Source organism: Prunus persica, chromosome G4, assembly GCF_000346465.2.
Source record: "Prunus persica cultivar Lovell chromosome G4, Prunus_persica_NCBIv2, whole genome shotgun sequence".
Lineage (NCBI taxonomy): Eukaryota > Viridiplantae > Streptophyta > Magnoliopsida > Rosales > Rosaceae > Prunus > Prunus persica.
Window position 1 is genome coordinate 8,685,164 of NC_034012.1, and position 20,794 is coordinate 8,705,957.

General features: G+C 34.7%; 1 protein-coding gene and 1 pseudogene across 1 annotated transcript; both read left to right on the forward strand.

Moving 5' to 3' along the window:
• LOC18781065 lies at positions 796 to 1,508 on the forward strand (annotated as a pseudogene).
• Positions 5,143 to 20,794, forward strand: LOC18779877 (putative callose synthase 8). The gene is made up of 41 exons (XM_007213225.2): positions 5,143 to 5,618; positions 6,423 to 6,523; positions 7,158 to 7,279; positions 7,461 to 7,548; positions 7,712 to 7,825; positions 7,974 to 8,093; positions 8,254 to 8,346; positions 8,437 to 8,528; positions 8,817 to 8,943; positions 9,118 to 9,255; positions 9,333 to 9,409; positions 9,549 to 9,705; positions 10,815 to 10,940; positions 11,032 to 11,149; positions 11,336 to 11,664; positions 12,146 to 12,198; positions 12,290 to 12,350; positions 12,506 to 12,587; positions 12,673 to 12,722; positions 13,015 to 13,101; positions 13,172 to 13,303; positions 13,376 to 13,470; positions 13,546 to 13,630; positions 13,715 to 13,875; positions 14,058 to 14,181; positions 14,287 to 14,381; positions 14,461 to 14,608; positions 14,928 to 15,079; positions 15,578 to 15,684; positions 15,769 to 15,891; positions 15,981 to 16,049; positions 16,234 to 16,402; positions 16,501 to 16,618; positions 17,185 to 17,304; positions 17,378 to 17,493; positions 17,779 to 17,862; positions 18,190 to 18,302; positions 18,382 to 18,611; positions 18,994 to 19,842; positions 20,053 to 20,238; positions 20,325 to 20,794. Exons 1-41 carry the CDS (start codon positions 5,396 to 5,398, stop codon positions 20,553 to 20,555), a joined length of 5,865 nt encoding a protein of 1,954 aa, XP_007213287.1. The 5' UTR covers positions 5,143 to 5,395; the 3' UTR covers positions 20,556 to 20,794.

Below are 20,794 nucleotides of genomic sequence, written 5' to 3' on the forward strand. Positions count from 1 at the left end.
CACATGATCATTTCAGCCATCAAAATCTGAACAACTCATGAAAAATGTCTGCAATATAGGTTACAATAATATTATTTTATGTTTTATTAATTTAGAGTAAAAACACACCGAAAAATAAAATATCTTTCTCCATTAAAAACATTACAAAGTAGTAATCTTTGTTCCTGCTTGATTTTGATAACAATTCCCAATTGAATTAGGATTCTAGGTTGACTTGGTTCGTCGTTATGGCTGAATTTTCTAACAATCTAAAATTTTATCTTCATCTAACCAAAATTTTATCTTTATCTAAGACATTAAAATGCAAATAATTAAAAAACAAAAACAAAAAAATTATTTTCTGTGGATAAAGATAAAATAGAAGTTCTAACAAAGAAGCCCTTGTTTTCCTTCCATAAATAAAAGTTCTGCAACTCTCAACTGTGAGTTCTAAATATTTATCAAAATTCCAACAACAACAAAAAAAATATTACCAAAATTAACCATGTATATAACTTATATTTTATTTTTGGTGGAAATAGTTTCCATATTTCGAGAAAAATATATTATATGGCGGTAGCTATTTATTCTCGTTGGGCTTAATTATCTGCAACAAAAGACACCTGCGCTTAATTATCTCAATCCATGTTACATGTCAAGCCATGATTGGTTCATAAAATCATTACCCAAATAATTCGGATACTGATGGGCTTGGGTTGCAAGAAATTCAACCCTAATGACCACTATAAATACACACCAACACTTGATCACCATTTTCACAATCATTACTTTCTCTATCATCACTCTACAACAAGCATGGGTGGCTATTATCAAGTTCCAGTGGGCTACAAGTTCAGGCCTTCAGAAGAAGAACTATTTCTTCACTACCTTCTCCCCAGACTCAACGGAGAGGACTATCCCATAGGCATTGTTCCTGACTGCGATCTCTACGGTACAAAAGAACCATGGGAAATATGGAGAGATTTCCACCACTCATCACCAGATGATCAAGAAGACATCTACGTCTTCACCACACTCAAGAAGAAGACTCCAAATGGCACGCGGTTTTGCAGAACAGTTGGCGCTGCCGGTACCGGAGTTTGGAAAGGAGAAGACTCCGGCAAGAAAATACGTGCTTGTGGGAGTGATATTGGCATCAGAAAACGATTTCGGTACATGAACCCTGGCTCGCCCCATGATGACCGATGGATCATGCATGAGTTCCAACTTGATGAATCTCTACTACGAGTGCGGAACAAAGAGACAATTGTTCTTTGTCTTGTTAGAAAGAAAGAAACATCGGGCAAAAGAAAGTTAGAAGAACTACAAGATCATGAAGACGTGCCTCCCCGTGGAGAAATCCAAGCCCAACATGTTCATGATGATCAGCAGCACCATATTGGCCCAAGTACTTATGATCAACTTAGGGTTTTGGACCTTACGAACGATGTGGAGGGTGAAGATGACATGGTTAATCCAACTTTGCTTGCACAGTACGATCAGCAGGAGCATCTTGGCACAAGTACTGATGATCAACTTATTAGGTTTTTAGAGGATTACCTGGACGTTGAGCAAAATTAATTCCTTTTTTGTAATTCCTCCTTATTTGGAATAATATTTTGTGCAAATTGTTGACAATTTTTTTTGTTAGAAAAGTTTATAGTTGAACAATTAATATTATTTAGAGGGTTTTATGCAATTTCTTTTCTTAATTTCCAAGTACTATATTCACCTGAGCGTGCGTATTGGTTACCAAATTATTAGAAAGAAGATTATGAAGAGAACGAGCTGACATTAGGCACTTAATGGTACAACTTACTTGTCATGTTTGGTAGTGCAAAAGTGGCTGGAAGTTGTCCTATTGAGATTGTATGATTGAGCTTGAAGCATCCTTAGGAAGTATAGTATAAGGTTTGGTATAGATCGGTAGGCCATTGGTTTTTGAGGTCTTGGGAAAACCAGCCACTATTTGTTTTATAGGAATATGCAGTGCAATTTGGTTCTACATACAGAAGAAAAACATTGGGTATTCGCATGTGGGCTTGAGTTATGAAACTGCCGTTGCAGGGCACCATTGGAGGATTATAACTTCAGCTTTTTCTAATATAAGCATTCTTCATCTTGTTTTCAATATGAATGCACTTTGGAGTCTTGGGGTAGTAGAAAAGTTGGGGCCTATAGGTCTCGGGGTGGAATATTATTTGCAGTACACACTTGTCTTGGTTGTACTATTCGGGGCGCTAGTTAAATTCATGTGGTTCTTTTAAATCTTATAAATTCTATGATATGAATTCCTTAAAATTCGAAGTAAAAAATCTTGATTACAAAAATTCCTTAAATAAAAATCTTGATCTTATTTAGATTATTCAGATAGATCGATAAATAATTTGTTACACTTGAATTATTAAGGGTTTATTTGATAATCATTTTGTTTTCATTTTACAAAAATTCTGAATTTTTCTTCTTTGCTGATGCCAAACCACTGATCCAGCAACGTCTGATTTTGGGACTATTTCCTTCTTTCTGTGCCACCCATCAGTTTCCTCGGCCAACTATCTCTTCCTACTGATCTCATCTAAGATCTAGATAATATAGATACACATATGGTGGACCATATTGCTTCCTAACATCACTAACTGCAATGCTTTACATTACAGTTCAAGAAATTTTAACATTTTTTTTTTTTCTAATAAAAGAGATTTAAACATTCACCATACATAAAATTATGCATCGGCTTAATTCATCTCAATAGCACAAGATTATGTTAAGTTAAATTGAAGACGAATGATTTCATTATTTCTCTCCTTTTCCCATAAGTCATGAAATCTTTCTAAAGCTTGAAGTTATCTAATATAAAAAATAAAACAAAAATGATTTCCATTTCTAGGTCCCCCTTTCCACGAACCAACCAAAAGCCTCATTTTCAACCCCACATATCTAAAAGATCGTATTGTTTTGTATATAAATACAGTATCAAGATGGAAAATATAACTAAAGAATGGATCGTAAGTTGCTAAAGTTGGACGTACATATCATATGGTGTCCAATCAAGGGTAGAATAACAAATGCCTACCAACCGTGAACATGGCCATATAGGCCATCAACCATTTGGTTTTTTAGTCCAATGAAAAAGTGATTGTAGAAGCTTTGCCCTCTTTAAAGGTTTTGCCTTTCGACCATCAAATTATAGCCATTGTTTTCATAACATTACTTCATGCCTTTGCCTTCCTTATTAGCCCTATAGCTTTATTTAGGGAGCTTTATGGGAATAGGTTGTCTCTTTGTCTTGTTTTGGGTTTGCTTAGCCTTCTCGTCGGCTGTGTTGGAAGACAACTAATAATACTAGAGATAAAAACAATGTTATGTGAACTGATGACTTCCAGCAATTATTTGGGACGTAAAGGAAAGTTGCAGCACTCACAATTATGCATCAAGCTCGACTGCCTTTTAGTTTTAAAATAAAATTTATGTACTGCTTTTGAAGGATGCTTTAAAGTGAACAGACTAATTATTTGCAACTTGATTTTGATTGGGATGGAATATACCCGTAAATACGATTTTTATATTACCTTATGTTAAGATCTCAAGGTACAGATATTTGGCCCACTACTAGCAATATTGATATTATCTCTAACTTAACTACCTATTTAGCAGGTTTGAGATTTTATACAAAAGACATCGGTATTATTAGGAGTGGAACCATTTATTATATTAGACTTTTTAATTATTTAAGTTTCTGATGTTGGACTCTATGTATTCTTTAACACCTTCTACTAGTGGCCTTGAGGTGCGATTGCTTATTGAGTAACGCTAGAGAACCAACGTTGAGACAATAATAATATAGTTCACCTAAATGTAATGTCGCAGTTGTTATCAGGCACGTACCTACTAACATGCTAACCTGGGCTAAAGTTTTGGCAGCTTGTTTTTTTATAGACTAAATTAATATTCTAGCCTAGGTCATTTAAATAAAATATTATTAATTAATCTCATTAGGACTAGGCTAACCACTTAAATAAAATATTATTAACTAATCCTATTAGGACTAGACAGACTAACAAATAAATAAAAAGAACAAAATTAGCATAAACATACTACTTGATTGATAGATTGATTCATTCGGTGCTAATTCTTCTTGTGTCTACAACAACAGCAGAATGAGCATTTTCATGTATGAGACTTATTAAAAATCGACTTTGGAATAAGATAGGTGATAAGTTTCTTGCTAATTGTATGCTACTTCATATTGAAAGAGAATTTGCTGATAATATAGATAATGAATCAATAATTAGTGATTCTAATGTTGTGAAGACTTGAATAGCGCAATTTATATAAGTGTTATTTGAGGGGTAATACTCATTATGTCTCTCGTGTATTTTTTTGTTATCAATGAAATTTACTCGTACCGTTGAGTTTTCAATGGATTTGTATGTAAGGTAAATTTATCCCACGTCATTTTGAAATCCTGGATCCGTCCCTGATTGTTATGTTTGATTAAACTATAATAATTGATGTAAAAATTAATAATAATCACACATTCACCATCATACAATGGGATAACGAAATGGAAATGTGTCTTTCTTTTTTCAGTGGGTGGTTCTAGTGTGCATGTCAAATTGTGATTTGTGTGCGAGAAAAAATAACTCATTACGTATAAGATTATTCATGTCAAGTGAAAATGTAGAGTACCAATGAGATATTAGTAGTTGGATTGGCTTAAATCTTTGGTGTATCCAAGGGGTCTTGAGTTCAAGTTTCTATAGTATCCGTATATGTGAGTTTTCATTCTCCTTTTTCTAACTTTGGCAACAACAACAAAAATGACAATATAAAATGGTAAAGCAGTATAATTAAAAGATAACATGTTTTTTAGATATAAAAACTAATTATCAAATTTAAACAAATGTAATCTTTTAATCGGATGTTCTACAACATGTGTAGCAAAATCAGTCCCGCACAATTTTTTTCATTAGTCATTCGTTAATAAGAATATTAATTTGCAATAGTATTAAGAATATTAATTTGAAAAATAATTAATAATAAAAACCTTTGGATTCATTTACTCGCGCGAAAAAGGAAAACACGTGTAATCAAGAGTTCACAATCATTTTAACAAAAGAAGAGAAAAAGAACATAGTTTCAAACGAAATTCATAAAACTCCCTCTCTGCCTTCTCACTTTGTCACTTTCTTCTCTCTCAAAACAGGGGGAAAGCAAATCACAGCTTCAAAAGCAAAAGCAAAAAGATCACAAATCCTCTTTGCAGTCGACACTTTAGAAAGCAAAAAAGCATACCCATAACCAAAGCTGACCACATTAAGCAACTCATGGCGAAGAAGATCCCACATATATACTCTGAACCCATGTCATATTCTCCCTTGTTCACAATCCCATCATTCCTTTTGAGCTCAGAACAATGTCTGAGATTGTGGTTGCAGAGCCTATCTATGAAGATGACACACCAGAGCCGAAAAGCCCCATCACAAGGTCCATTACCATGGGCACTGGAAGTGAACACAATCATGTTCCTGAGCCATTTGAGAGCGAAAGATTGCCTGCCTGTTTGGCTTCTGAAATCCAGAGGTTTCTTCGTGTTGCAAATTTGATCGAAAGCGACGAGCCTCGTATTGCTTACCTGTGTAAGTTGTTAAAGTTGAGTTTTTGTTGAATTGGGTTTGTTTTACAAGGTGTGGATTTTAAAGGGGTGAGCTTGTTTCTGATAAAGTTGGAGGTTTCTAGTCTTAACTAGCTAGTCAGTCAAATGGCTTTAATTGTCAACTATAGGATGAAGGTTTCATGTTAGATAAGTCCATTGAGTGCTCATATTTTGGCTGATATGCACAATGGAGATGTTGATTGCAATTTTCCAGCTCCATGTCCAGAGATGAAAGTTTTCTTTGAACTAATCTTCTATTTTGCCACTTAGAGAAATGATACAAATTAAATTCGTGAAAGTTTTGATTCTTTGTTTTCCAAAAGGGAAATTTTGATTCTAACCACCAAAATGTGAAGCTGGGCCAAAAGTTTTTGTAACAGAACGTTGAGTAGTACTTTTGTTCTTTTGGGTGTTAAAGATTTCTACTTTGGTTGCAGAAATTCAGTTTATTTAATTACCTTACCATCCTGAACAGTCAAAGAAGGTATAGCCATTCATCTCAATTTACAGGGTTAAATCAACAGTTTCTTAGGAAGTTGGAATTTCCAGAGATGATAGGAAAAATGGTTGAAGGAAATGATCTTGTTGATTTAAATTTCGAGTAGTAATAAGGGTTTGCACTCATTTTGAAATGAAACTTCTTTCCCTTTTCTTTTCCTTTAATTTCCAATTCAAACACATCTTTTCCCAAAGATTGCAGAACCCAATGCTATACAAATGTGATTCATTGTGAGTTCAAATGAATGCATGAGCCATTAACATTGTCTAAGTGAATCTTATTGAGCAGGCCGCTTTCATGCCTTTGAAATAGCACATAATATGGACCGCAATTCGAGTGGCCGGGGTGTTCGACAATTCAAAACTTCCCTTCTCCAGCGACTTGAACAGGTGGTTTCACACGTTGTAGTATACTATACAAAAATATGCAGTTGCTAACAGGGTAATTGCATAACTTGCATGTATGTAGTAGGATTAAGTTAAAGACTCAAATTAGCAGTCAGAGCCTTAGAGGCTAGACAACATTAAACAGATACGGTGCACATGTCTATTAACTGATTGTCTGAAAAGTTGATTGGAACTTGTTTCAACAATGTATAAAAGTTAACATACAATAATGTTGTTCGTGTGCTACAATAGGTACTATGAAGTTTTTATTCATGGCTCAAAACCTGTGATTACCAGCTGATTTGAAATCACTATGATGTGCAATATATTTAGAAACCTATTTAAATAAATTTTTTCTTCATTAAATATTCAATCTTTTTTTTGTATGTTTCCATGGATTCTATGATTAAGTTCTCTCTCAATATCATCATTACCTGTAGTTTATGTTTTCCAATTTTGATAATTCCTTTCTCTCATATATCTGTGTTAGTCTGATGTGTACCTTATTTTTCCCATGTCTGTTAACTGTTTTTTTATCCTAGCAGTATTTGTGGAAGCAAAAAGTTGATTTCTTAAGGTGTGGAATAATGATTTCTTACCATTCTTGAAATGTTCTCTCTTTTTCAATGGGTTATAGGATGAAGAAACTACAATAACGAAACGAAAGGAAATGAGTGATATACGTGAACTGAGGCGTGTTTATCATGCTTACAAAGAGTACATCATTAAACATGATGGAGCATTTCATTTAGAAAATAGGTAAATACATCCATATGTACACACACACACACACACACACACACACACACACACACACACACACACACATACACACACACATGTATATATATCGGGATATGCATTTGGTTTCTAATGCATTAAAGTATTTAATAGATTTGTCTGCTAAGCACAACTAATTTGAGGCAATTGATCTGAATAGTCACAGGGAGAAGTTGATAGATGCACGTAGAATTGGTTCTGTATTGTTTGAAGTTCTAAAGACAGTTTCAAATACAACCGGTCCTCAGGTATTTTCTCATTTCTGTTTAAAATTTTAAGCATTCTTAATTTTCCCACATCTTTTATGATGACAAAATCAGTGCTTTTGTCTCTTTTTTTTTTCTTTTTTTTTAATCCCAAAATGTTTTTTTTTTTCTTATTTATCATATTTATTGGTTATATGTCCCACAGGCGCTTGCTAATAGAGGTGGCGTCCAGACAAAATCTAATGATCTCTTTGTGCCATATAATATTCTACCACTTGACCCTGGAGATAGTCAGCAAGCAATCATGCAACTACCTGAGGTCTGATGCTGTTAAAGCGTTCTTGTTTCTTTGTAATTTATACTTATATGTAATGATCCAAGTGGTCATATCAGTACATGATAGTGCAGAAAGCCTGCGGAATTGTAAAATAGGATGAAAATGCTAATAATCTAATGAAATGATACAGATTAAAGCTGCAGTAGCAGCTATTCGCAATATTCGTGGTATACCTTCGGCCAATGATTTTCAAAAACATGGGGACTTTATTGATTTGTTTGATTTTCTTCAGTACTGCTTTGGATTTCAGGTAATCTATTCCAAAATTTTAGTTTAATTTACTTCCCCTCCTACAATAAGTTGTATGGTGTGACATAACATCTGTACTAGCAGTTGGCCAATTAGACATGTACTGCTGCGATCTGTGTTTCTTACTTTCAGAATTTGATTCATATGATGTCTTATGTCAGGAGGGAAATGTGGCCAATCAGAGGGAACATCTACTTCTACTCCTTGCTAACATTCACATACGGAAAACCCATAAGCAGACATCAGTCTTAAAGGTTTTTATGTTGCTGGAGTTTATACGTTTTGGTTTTATACTATCTTCCTTTTCACTTTTGTACTAATATTTCTTATTCTTATGATGCCAGTTAGGAGATGGTTCAGTGGATGAGTTATTACGGAAATTTTTTAAAAATTATACAAACTGGTGCAAATTTTTGGGTAGGAAAAGCAACATCTGGTAAGATTAAATGATCTAGTTTCCACTTATCATCAACCAACCAATGAAATATTCTTTCTCTTTTTTCTCTTTCTACTGATGATTACTATTCTGACCCAATGTCTGCTATCTGATTCATTTCTAACTTAAATCTTCTGCTTTTACTCTTCCATTCTTCGTCTGATTGTATGTTACTATAATTGCATTTTTGTCTGTTTTTCATTTGTGACAGCTTCTATTTCACCAATTCTAGTTACCTAAACTATGTTGATTAACCCCTTACTATAATTCCATTATTTACATTTGCAGGTTGCCTTATGTGAAACAAGAAGCCCAACAGTATAAACTTTTGTATCTAGGGCTTTACCTTCTTATATGGGGGGAGGCTGCAAATTTGCGATTCATGCCAGAGTGTCTGTGTTATATATTTCACCATGTAAGTTTACGGTCTCTTGCTATTATTTAGTAGCTCCATAAGACTGATTTAGACTTCATGTTCATATAGCCCATTCAAAAACATCTTAACATATATTTCACATTATGAGTTATTTTCTGTAGTGTATGCATGATTTTTATTATTAATACTACTTATTTTCTTGTTTTCTTGAAGATGGCATATGAATTACATGGTATGCTAACTGGCGCTGTTAGCTTGACATCATGGGAGAAAGTCATGCCAGCATATGGAGGCCAGTCTGAGTCTTTCCTTAACAATGTGGTTACCCCTATATACACGGTTATAAAAAAGGTACTGTGTGAATGCACCCTATGGTTTCAGTTGAGCCAGTTTTGTAGCTAATCTGTTACTTATTAATGAAATTGAAGGAAGCCAAAAAAAGCAAAAGTGGGACAGCTGACCATTCCACATGGAGAAACTATGATGATCTGAATGAGTATTTTTGGTCAGAATTCAACTTGGTCTATCTATCTGTCTATCTATGTGTGTGTGTGCGTGTGTGTGTATACATTGCTGCATGTGATCTAAGTTTGGCTTCCAATGAGTTAGGATCATGAGGCTGTAAATCAACTATCTTTTTGCAGGTCTCCTGATTGTTTCCAAATAGGTTGGCCCATGCGTCTAGACCATGATTTTTTCTGCATACCGTCTTCAAAGAAACCCAAGGCTAAGAAGGCTTCAGCATCCACTGGTTCTGTAGAAGAAAGAAGGAAGGAAGATGGGGAGGAAGATGAAGTGGGGGTATATATCAGTTTGCAATCATATTACTGAAATAGCACTTTTGTTCCACGATTGCATTTAATGAATAATGAATTGCATGGACATCAAATGAATTTGCTAAGAAGTATTCATGTGTATAGCTACCCAATGTTTCTTTCTAGTTGAAGAAACTATGGACCATGTTTTCCTCTAAGAGGTCTTGCATAGGTATCTATAAACCTGGTCTTTTTCTTTTTGTACACAAATTCAAAATCTACTTTAGAGTGCTTTGTTATTTCATAGTAAGATCCAATCAGACACGAGTAGCTTTTAGGTAACACTTGTTAGCCTGATTTACATTGTTTGCTCACTCTAATAGCTTAAGTTTATGGGTCCAGCGGTTGTTTAGTATAGTATCAAGCTCTAGTCCTAAGAGGAGGTCCTATGTTTAAACTTCATTCCCATTCCCCACTTATTTGTTAATTTGCAAGGTCAAGATGAGGCTGCCTATATGTGTCTCCGCCTGCCTTTCCGTGTGCAGGATGGGGCTGCATGTGATGGGAGATATTAATGTTTTAGCTTGATGTGCATTTTTGGTCCATTCCCTAACGGTTTCAAACCGAATTTCGAAGTCTAGTGTTTCTAGTTGTTGAAGAGAATGGATATTACATAAACTGATTATCTCTCTCATATGATGCGCTAATTTGACTTAGAATGTTGTCTTATATAATATTATAACTATAGTATGACAACAGAGGCTATTTGTTTTGTACTGAATTTCATCAAATTTTCTACTCATATTTGTAAATGGACCATTCACACATGGGAGTTAACATTAATGTTGCTTCTTGGACTATATATGCTACTCTGACTACTTTGAAATTGTTGTTCTTTGGTGGATACAATTTAATGGAATGTTGGTGCATGGAAAAATAAGGGCAAACAATCTATTTTTGCACTTGGCTTGTGTACTATTGAGTGCCAGAAATGGACAAGCAAGTAGGCAATTTTCTTGGGTTCTGTCTTCACTTTTCTGTTTTCCTAGCATTGCGAAATTGTAGACTGATTTTTAAAGTTTACAATCCTATGAGTTAACAAATCCATATTTTGATTATTTTTCATGTTTCTCTCATGTTTTTCTTTTATACCAGGCAACTAAAGAAGAAGATCGTGAACCAAAATGGTTAGGGAAAACAAATTTTGTAGAAGTCCGTTCGTTTTGGCAAATTTTCAGAAGCTTTGACAGAATGTGGAGCTTTTTTATTCTTTCACTTCAGGTGCACTTAAAATTTAGAATGAATTCTTTACCAACTGCTTCCTTCTTACAATGATTTCCTGTGTTGCTTATTAATTTCTTTTGCTTTGTAGGCATTGATCATTATGGCATGCCATGAATTGGAATCTCCACTTCAACTGTTTGACAAGGTTATACTTGAGGACGTCATGAGCGTATTCATTACATCTGCATTTCTTAAACTCATACGAGGTATGATTTTATCTTGTTACTGTCACAGTATTGAACAAATATCTTAAAGTAGAATCACTAGAGCCGTATCATGTTTTTGACATAGTCTTGTTATGATTTGTTAGGGTATTTATTAACTGAATATTACTGTTTTTAAGTTCTTTTATAAATGCATAATGGAAACCTAATAGAGGGTTGGGATTGCAGCAATACTCGACATTGGCTTTACATGGAAAGCCAGACAAACGATGGAGTTCTCTGAAAAATTAAAACATGTTATGAAGCTGGTTGTTGCAGTAATATGGACTATAATTCTTCCTGTATATTATGCTAATTCTAGAAGAAAATATACCTGTTATCCCACACGATATGAAAGCTGGCTTCAAGAGTGGTGTTTCTCTTCCTATATGGTTGCAGTTGCAATTTATTTGACAACTAATGCAGTTGAGATGGTGTTATTTTTGGTTCCTTCTATTCGCAAATACATCGAGATCTCAAATCACCGGATATGCACCATTTTGTCTTGGTGGACACAGGTAGGTTTATCATGTAGTTTTCCACTTGATTTTACTTCTGGATCAGTCTTTGAAGAAAGTTTTGATGATTTTGAATCTGATCTTGCAATGAATACTTCTACCATAGAATCTTTCTCAGTCATACTGGCTTTTTTTTTTTTCTTTTTTTTTTTTTTTTCAGTTCTCTGTAATAAGTTAATAACACTACTGGTTATGAACTGATGACATTAAAGACAACAATCCGAGTTGACTTATTTTTTTCTTGAACATATGAAAGTTGCAAGCTTCAAAGAGTGGCATAGTCAAAATTATATGCCATAAATGTATTCTAAAAGATTTGTTTTGGGGGTAAATACCGTGCTCATGATCAACGAAGAACTGTTGCTATATATGCCTAATTTTGGGTTGACTAGATATGGTTTATCTCATGTACCTGACAAATTCACTTTTGGTTTTGGACATTGTGGATATATTGATTTTTTTTTTTTTCCTGATCACGTAGCCTGGATTATATATTGGGCGTGGGATGCAAGAAAGCCAACTTTCAGTGTTGAAGTATGTATACCAAACCCTATTATAAATTCTTATCAGGTACCTTGTTCCTTTATTTATTGTGCCCTAATGTAATTTATTTCTTACTACATAGGTATACATTGTTTTGGGTACTTGTACTACTGAGCAAATTTTCTTTCAGCTACTACTTTGAGGTGGGTACTAACTTCACTGGATTCTAGAGTTTGCTTGATGATGAAAATAGAAGGGTTGTAGAAGAAATAATGTTCACACAACTTTGAATGTGAAATATGTTTTTAAATAATTTTCTTAATGTTTATTGTTTACCATGGCCTATGGAAAATTGCAGATAAAACCACTCATAGAACCGACAAAACAGATCATGAAAATTGGTGTGAAAAAGTATGAGTGGCATGAGCTTTTTCCAAAAGGTATTTACCATCTTTTTGTACATCATCAATACAGGGAGTTGAAAATTTTCCATTATATTTATATAAAAAAATTGTTCTCTTGCAGTTCAGAGTAATGCTGGTGCAATTGTTGCTGTATGGGCTCCAATAATAGTTGTAAGTTTTCTGTAAAGTATTTAAAGTAGTTCTTTTTGATGTTCAACATTCTGTTTTTTCAGATGGATAGAAGTAAATTTTAATAGGTTGGTCGCTAACATCATAAATCCATGCTTAGAAATGAAATCAAGCTGAGATTAAAAATATCGTTCAATAAGAAAGTAAAGATGAACATAATGGAATTTTAATTTTTATTGTAACATACTGTAGGAGAAGTTTTACTTTTATTTGTATACTTGTTGAACTTGATACCAGACACTCATGTGCAATTTTTCTATTTTCTATCTATTAGGTGTATTTTATGGACACTCAGATATGGTATTCTGTTTTCTGCACACTCTTTGGTGGAGTCTATGGCATATTGCATCACCTTGGTGAGGTAAGTTGTGCTTCTTTTTTTTCCCTGAAAGGCATTTTGGTACCTGTCTTACTCCTCTTCTGTACTTTAGATTCGGACTTTAGGAATGTTGAGAAGTCGGTTTCACAGTTTGCCTTCTGCATTCAATATTTCCCTTATCCCACCCTCATCAAGAAATGGTCAAAAGAGAAAAACAGGCTTCTTTCACAATAAATTCATAAAGGTATGAGGCTTTAATTGTTTCATTAAATCAAATTCCATGAAGAATCGCTTGCTAAATCTCATATTTTCTCAGGTGTCAAAGACTGAAAAAAATGGTGTTGCCAAGTTTGTATTAGTGTGGAACCAAATTATCAATAATTTCCGAACGGAGGACTTGATAAACAACAGGTGATCTAAATTGGTACTGATGTGTTTTTCAGCAAAGCTTTAAGAAATACCTTACAAGATTATTTTCTAAAATAGGGAGTTGGATTTGATGACAATGCCTATGTCATCAGAATTATTTTCTGGCATAGTCCGTTGGCCTGTTTTCCTTCTTGCAAATAAGGTATCTTCTATATTCAAAATCTTTCATATTTTCAGTTTGTTTTCTTTTTGGTTCATGTCCAAACATGTTTCCTCTGCATGCTAGTTTTCAACAGCATTGAGTATTGCAAAGGATTTCGTGGGGAAGGATGAGATTCTTGTCAGAAAAATTAAAAAAGATGAGTACATGTACTGTGCTGTGAAGGAGTGCTACGAATCATTGAAGTACATCCTTGAAATCCTCGTTGTTGGTGATCTTGAAAAAAGGTAGGGACATATCACAAATATATGTATGTGTGTGTGCTTGGGTGTGCCCGTATGCAGTGTGTGTTTTGTCCTTTAACCATCGGTAGGAAATTGTAATGGAGAGTCATGAGCATTCTGATCCCACTTCTAATGTATATCATTGTTGTAAATTGAATATTTTCTTTTTCTTTTTCTGGAATCAGGATTGTATCTGCCATGTTTACTGAAATTGAAGAAAGCATTGCAAGATCAACTCTTCTTCAGGATTTTAGGATGATTGAACTTCCACTTCTTCTAGCCAAATGTATTGAGTTAATGGAACTTCTGGTGACTATTCCACTTCCTGCAAAGTCATTGTGTTATTGTTGATCACATACTTTATAAAAATCAGTACTTTAAGCCATCCTGATCTTTTGTATGAAATGTTGTAAGGTTGAGGGAAATGAAGACCATCATGGTAAAGTTATCAAAATTCTCCAAGATATATTTGAGCTTGTAACCAATGATATGATGACTAGTGGCTTCAGGTTTGGTGTATTCAAACTTTATTCCTGGAATAGATAAATTCATTTGGTGCACATCACAACTATTCATGTATTCAAGCAGGATATTGGAGTTGCTATACTCATTCCAACAGATCGACATGGACTTTGTTGATTTTAATAGACGCATTGAACCAGAACTTTTTGGGTCTGCTGATAGCAAGAGTTCCATCCATTTCCCTTTGCCAGACAGTGCTGCTTTGAATGAGCAGGTGATATTCATTACCCTCTTTTCACTTTTATTGATGTTTTCCTACCATTCTCTCTGTTAAGTTTCGTTAGTTTACCAGGTCCACAAAAGTTTTAGCTATTAGAATGTGAACGATTTATTTATTCCAACACTCCATCAGTTTTAAGGTTCAATAATCAACATGATTCCCATATTTAACTTGCAAACATGTCTGAGCTTAATATTGCTACACATAAGCATGTAAGTATATCGTATAAATCTACATATAACCAATATGAAACACACACCTGGATTTGCATGTAAGCACTGGACCTATAATAACTAAACTGTTTCAATTGCAGATCAAGCGTTTTCATCTATTGCTTACTGTCAAAGATACAGCAATGGACATTCCAACGAACTTAGAGGCTCGGAGACGCATATCATTTTTTGCCACTTCTCTCTTTATGAATATGCCCAGTGCACCCAAATTGTGCAATATGCTGCCATTCTGGTCTTGCTTCTTCTCTCGATGGAATTTCTATTCATTTTTGCTTTCGTTCAGCCATGTGTTTAGTTCATCTGTTAAATTTTTTGGTCATTGAAGTCAATAGACAGTTTCCGAATTGCCTTAGAAGTTCATAGAGTTAAAGGGATTAAATTAGTGAGTCTTTGATTGATAGGGGTGGCTTCTCCTCTTTACGTACCTTTACTTCAAGCTATATAACTTGTTTTGTCCTCCTCATTTGTTTTAGTTGAATGAATCTATTATGATATTATTCATCAGGAGAAAAATAAATATTATGTTTTATATGATAAGATTTAAATAACTCCATCATCATATTATATTCCTCATTAGTTTATGATATTATGATAGCTACTGATCGTAGGAACATTGTGATGGTGACATTAACATTAACAAACAATTGGAGGTGAATGGAAATCATACAAACTTTTAGAATCTTCTAAGCAATCCCATCATTTGTATCTGATTAACTTTTTGTTGATATAGTGTTATGACACCACACTACATGGAGGATATTAATTTTTCAATGAAGGAGCTTCATTCAAGCCAACGAGAGGTCTCCATCATCTTTTACATGCAAAAAATATTTCCAGGTTACTACTTTAGTGAATGTTTTAGTTACATTGTGGTCTAACTGTTTGGCTTATCTCATAGCAATTGACTCTCATATTTCTTAGATGAGTGGAAAAACTTTTTGGAGCGCATGGGTTGTGAAAACTTGGATGGATTGAAAGATAAAGGCAAGGAGGAAGATCTTAGAAATTGGGCTTCTTACCGGGGCCAAACGCTAAGCAGAACAGGTGCTTCATAAGATTTGTTATTAATCTAAACCCAGTAGATCAGTTGGTCATTTTAATAACCTCCAGTTTCGTGTATATGGTTGTAACAGTTAGAGGAATGATGTACTATAGAGAAGCCTTAAAATTACAAGCATTCCTTGATGTGGCTGAAGATGAAGGTTTGTATTCTTGAATCTGGAAAATGGGTATTCTCATTTGATGTTTACTATACCACTTCGAAATTCTATGCCATATATTTTCTTTAATTATTGTCCATTCTGATGCCAAATGACATTGATGAAGTTTTTAGTTAGAAGTTTTGAGTAGCATTTATATGCCATGTGGCTTATTCTGTTGATCCAGATATTCTTGAAGGTTATGATGCTGTTGAAAGTAGAAATCGTGTGTTATCTGCCCAGCTAGATGCAATAGCAGACATGAAATTTACATATGTACTTTCTTGTCAATTGTTTGGATCACAAAAAGCTTCTGGAGATCCACATGCACAAGACATTATTGACTTGATGATAAGGTATTCTTCTACCAGGAAAGAAAAGAATTATTGCAGAAGTACACAACTTTTAAAATATAATTTAGAAGTCATATGACTCTAGAATTTATTGCTTGAAGATACCCATCTCTGCGTGTTGCTTACGTTGAGGAGAAAGAAGAGATGGTGGAAAACAGGCACAGGCCTCGCAAAGTTTATTCTTCTGTATTGGTTAAAGCTGTCAATGGTTTTGATCAGGTAAGGACTAACTTATGATACATAATTGGAAAGTGTTAGAAATGTGGTACCATTAATTTATGTAGCTAGCTTGCGTATCTATTTTTCATAGAGCAATGTGCAGTACTGTTCTATAATGTCTATTAATAACTTCCTTTGACAAACTAACAAAGTAATCGGATGAGTTTAATGTGCCAGTGAATAGAAATTATTGAACACTTGGGACTAGATAGTCCATTTTTTGGGCTAGGAAGGAGTTAGAATTCAAAGATACAGAAGTTACTATACAAACCTGCTTTGCCAAACAGGAAATTTCTATATTGTTTATAATCGTTTCCAATTGCTTTTTTTCAACATATGCATCAAGGAAATTCATTACAATATCCTATCAAAAGAAGAGTAGTTTGGAACCTCTTTGTCTAAACACACAATTTTATATTGTTTATAATTGGATTTGCATTTCTATTAATGGAAATAAATGTTAGAGTTGTGTTTATTATATCAAATGCTCAATGCAGCTGCCATCATTTCTTGTAATTTTTTATTCAACCAATAAAGTACGTCATCTGCGTTGCTGTTATTCATAGGAAATATATCGCATAAAGCTTCCTGGTCCACCAACTATTGGAGAAGGGAAGCCCGAAAACCAGAATTATGGAATAATCTTCACTCGTGGTGAAGCTCTCCAAACCATTGATATGAATCAAGTAGGCTACTTGTCCAGTATCTAAAGATTAGTCACTTTCATATTTGTTTCTCTTACAGTATCTGGATTTATAGGATAGTTATTTGGAAGAAGCACTCAAAATGAGAAATCTTCTGCAAGAATTTCTTCAGAACCAAGGACGGAGACCTCCTGCACTACTTGGTTTGAGGGAACACGTATTTACAGGAAGGTTAGGTCCTCTAATCCTATAAACTCTGATTAGCACATTATGTCAGATGTGACTCAATGAGTGCATGCCTTATGATAGGAAATCTGATTTGGCATTTGTTCAGTTACATAAGCTACATTGGGAAGTATTATGCTTTGAAAAAGATTAAAAGATAGGTATTGTGCTTCGAGATGTACTCCCTGCAGATGTTTTACTAGCAAGTTATTCTAGCATTCACCCGTGAGAAGTCAAATCAGTGATTTTTTAACTTTTAAGCTGATTCTTCTATTTTCCCGCACATTGCAGTGTTTCTTCTCTTGCATGGTTCATGTCTTATCAAGAGACCAGCTTCGTCACCATTGGTCAAAGGCTTCTTGCTAATCCACTCAGGTAATAATACCTTGTTTCCTGAGTTCATTTTACAATCACATTGAGGGCATCTGTATGTATGAACACATGTGCACTTGCTTATCTATCTGTTGTGTGAAATTTAGTTTGGTTTGCGTAACTTTTCCTAGTTTAACCAATGTAGGACCCACAAAAAATTTCGCTTGGTAACTCATGCTAGTTGTACTTAGTTGTGTGTTTACAAACCACCAGAGTGCTATTTTAGAGTAATTCGTTGTATCTGGTCCTTTGACAATATTTTGTTGTCCAACAGATCTTAGTGCTCATAATTATACATTCTCATTCGTATTATTTATTCTTAATAAATAGGGTACGGTTCCATTATGGACATCCGGATGTATTTGACAGGCTATTTCACATCACAAGAGGTGGCATAAGCAAAGCATCAAAAACAATTAACCTGAGCGAGGATGTTTTTGCTGGTAGGATTTGTTCATGTTAGAAATCATATTCCTATACTTTCAATGTTTATTCTAACTGCTTACATCGGATATGATGTAGGATTTAACTGTACCTTACGACGGGGATGTATAACTTATCATGAGTACATGCAAGTTGGCAAGGGGCGTGACGTAAGTCTAAACCAGATATCGAAGTTTGAAGCTAAGGTTGCTAATGGAAACAGTGAACAAACTCTAAGCCGTGATATATACCACCTTGGACGTCAGTTTGACTTCTTCCGGATGCTATCTTGTTATTTCACAACCATTGGGTTTTACTTTAGTAGCCTGGTAATTTGTTTCAACCCCTAAACAAATTTATGTTGCTATTAGGATAAATTTCTCTGGTTTTAGGCATAGTGTCATATCAGTCACTGACAATGATCATTTGAAAATTGCAAGATGAAAATTCTTTTGTTTTTCTTATAAAATTTTTAGGTCAACAAACTACAAATTCTATGGAGTAAATTAATAAAATATATTCTTTCATGTACAATGTCAATCTCTATTTCTGGAGTCAATACATCTATGGTAGATATTCTTTATAGTCTTATTATCACATATGTCTTGTTACATCTATTTATTGCTGTTTCCTCTATTCTGAATGCTCTATTTTGAAGTTCTTGCCACTCAACTAACATGGGGTGTGATTGATCTGAAATTCTGCTGTCAGATGTCAATTATTGGAATCTACGTGTTCCTCTACGGACAGTTATACCTTGTCCTTAGTGGCTTGGAAAAAGCGCTTATAATTGAAGCTAGACTGCAGAACATACAATCCTTGGAAACAGCTCTTGCCTCACAGTCATTTATACAGCTTGGACTACTAACAGGATTACCAATGGTGATGGAAATTGGACTTGAGAAGGGGTTCCTTAATGCACTTAAAGATTTTGTCCTGATGCAATTGCAGCTGGCTTCTGTTTTCTTCACTTTCTCCTTTGGCACAAAAATTCATTATTATGGCCGAACAATTCTGCATGGGGGTGCTAAATACAGACCCACTGGGCGTAAGGTCGTTGTGTTTCATGCTAGCTTCACTGAGAACTACAGGTTATATTCAAGAAGCCACTTTGTGAAAGGATTCGAATTATTGCTCCTGTTGACTGTTTATGACTTGTTTAGGCGGTCCTATCAGAGCAACATGGCATATGTATTGATCACTTATTCAATTTGGTTCATGTCAATCACTTGGTTGTTCGCTCCATTTCTTTTTAATCCCTCTGGATTCAGTTGGGAGAAGATAGTAGATGACTGGAAAGATTGGAACAAGTGGATCAGACAACAGGGTGGCATTGGAGTTCAACAAGATAAAAGTTGGCAGTCTTGGTGGATAGATGAGCAAGCCCATCTTCGTCGTTCAGGGATGACTTCTAGGGTGTTTGAAATTCTCCTTTCCGTTCGATTTTTCCTATATCAGTATGGTCTGGTCTACCACCTTGACATCTCCCAAAACAGCAGGAATTTTCTGGTTTATTTGCTTTCATGGATGGTGATCCTCGCAGTTTTCCTTATAGTAAAGGTAAACCTTACAATTGGCTTCTATTAGAAATTATGTCCATATTTAAGATGCTATTAGGGAGAACATATCTGTCTTTTCTTTCCTCTTCGTTTTTGCTTTTAAAAATCTGGTTTATTGTTAATATGGTCTGGATTTTGGAAGGTATTTTCCTTTGAGATCACTCAACTTATCTACTTGGCTTCTCTCACATGAACTCGTCATCCTTTGCAGGCAGTGAACCTTGGAAGGCAACAGTTCAGTGCTAGATATCACCTAGTGTTTAGGCTATTTAAAGCCTTCCTCTTCTTGGGTGTTCTTTCTGTCATACTTGCTCTCTATTTCGTATGTAAATTATCCTGGAAGGACATACTTGTCTGCTCTCTAGCATTTTTCCCAACAGGGTGGGGTTTGATATTGGTAAGTTTATGATAATATAGATCTATTTTCTTTCAGGCTGCATTTTTTTCCTGCTTATTCTTTCACTGATAACTTTGTTGGTTCAGTTTGCACAAGCTGTGAGGCCCCTGATAGAGAATACTGGATTGTGGGAATTCACCAGAGTACTTGCTAAAACATACGATTACGGAATGGGAGTTGCTCTCTTTGCACCTATTGCTGTCTTTTCCTGGCTTCCGATTTTATCAGCATTCCAGACTCGTTTCCTGTTCAACGAGGCCTTCAATAGGCACTTACAAATCCAACCAATTCTTGCAGGGAAGAAGAAGAACAGATGATTTTATTGGCCCTGAATGATTCTTAGTATATATTCTGTACAGTCAAATTATATTGACAAATCTTTATAGGTTTTGGAATTGTTATACATATGCAGCGGATATCAGTAGATCATGCAATCACTGGCATAAAAGATGTAGTTTCATTAGTTAAGAAATGAAAGATACTATAGGGTCCATTGAGACAATGTTGTATATCTAATATTGAAATCAATAAAATTATTGGTGACAGATTCAGAAGA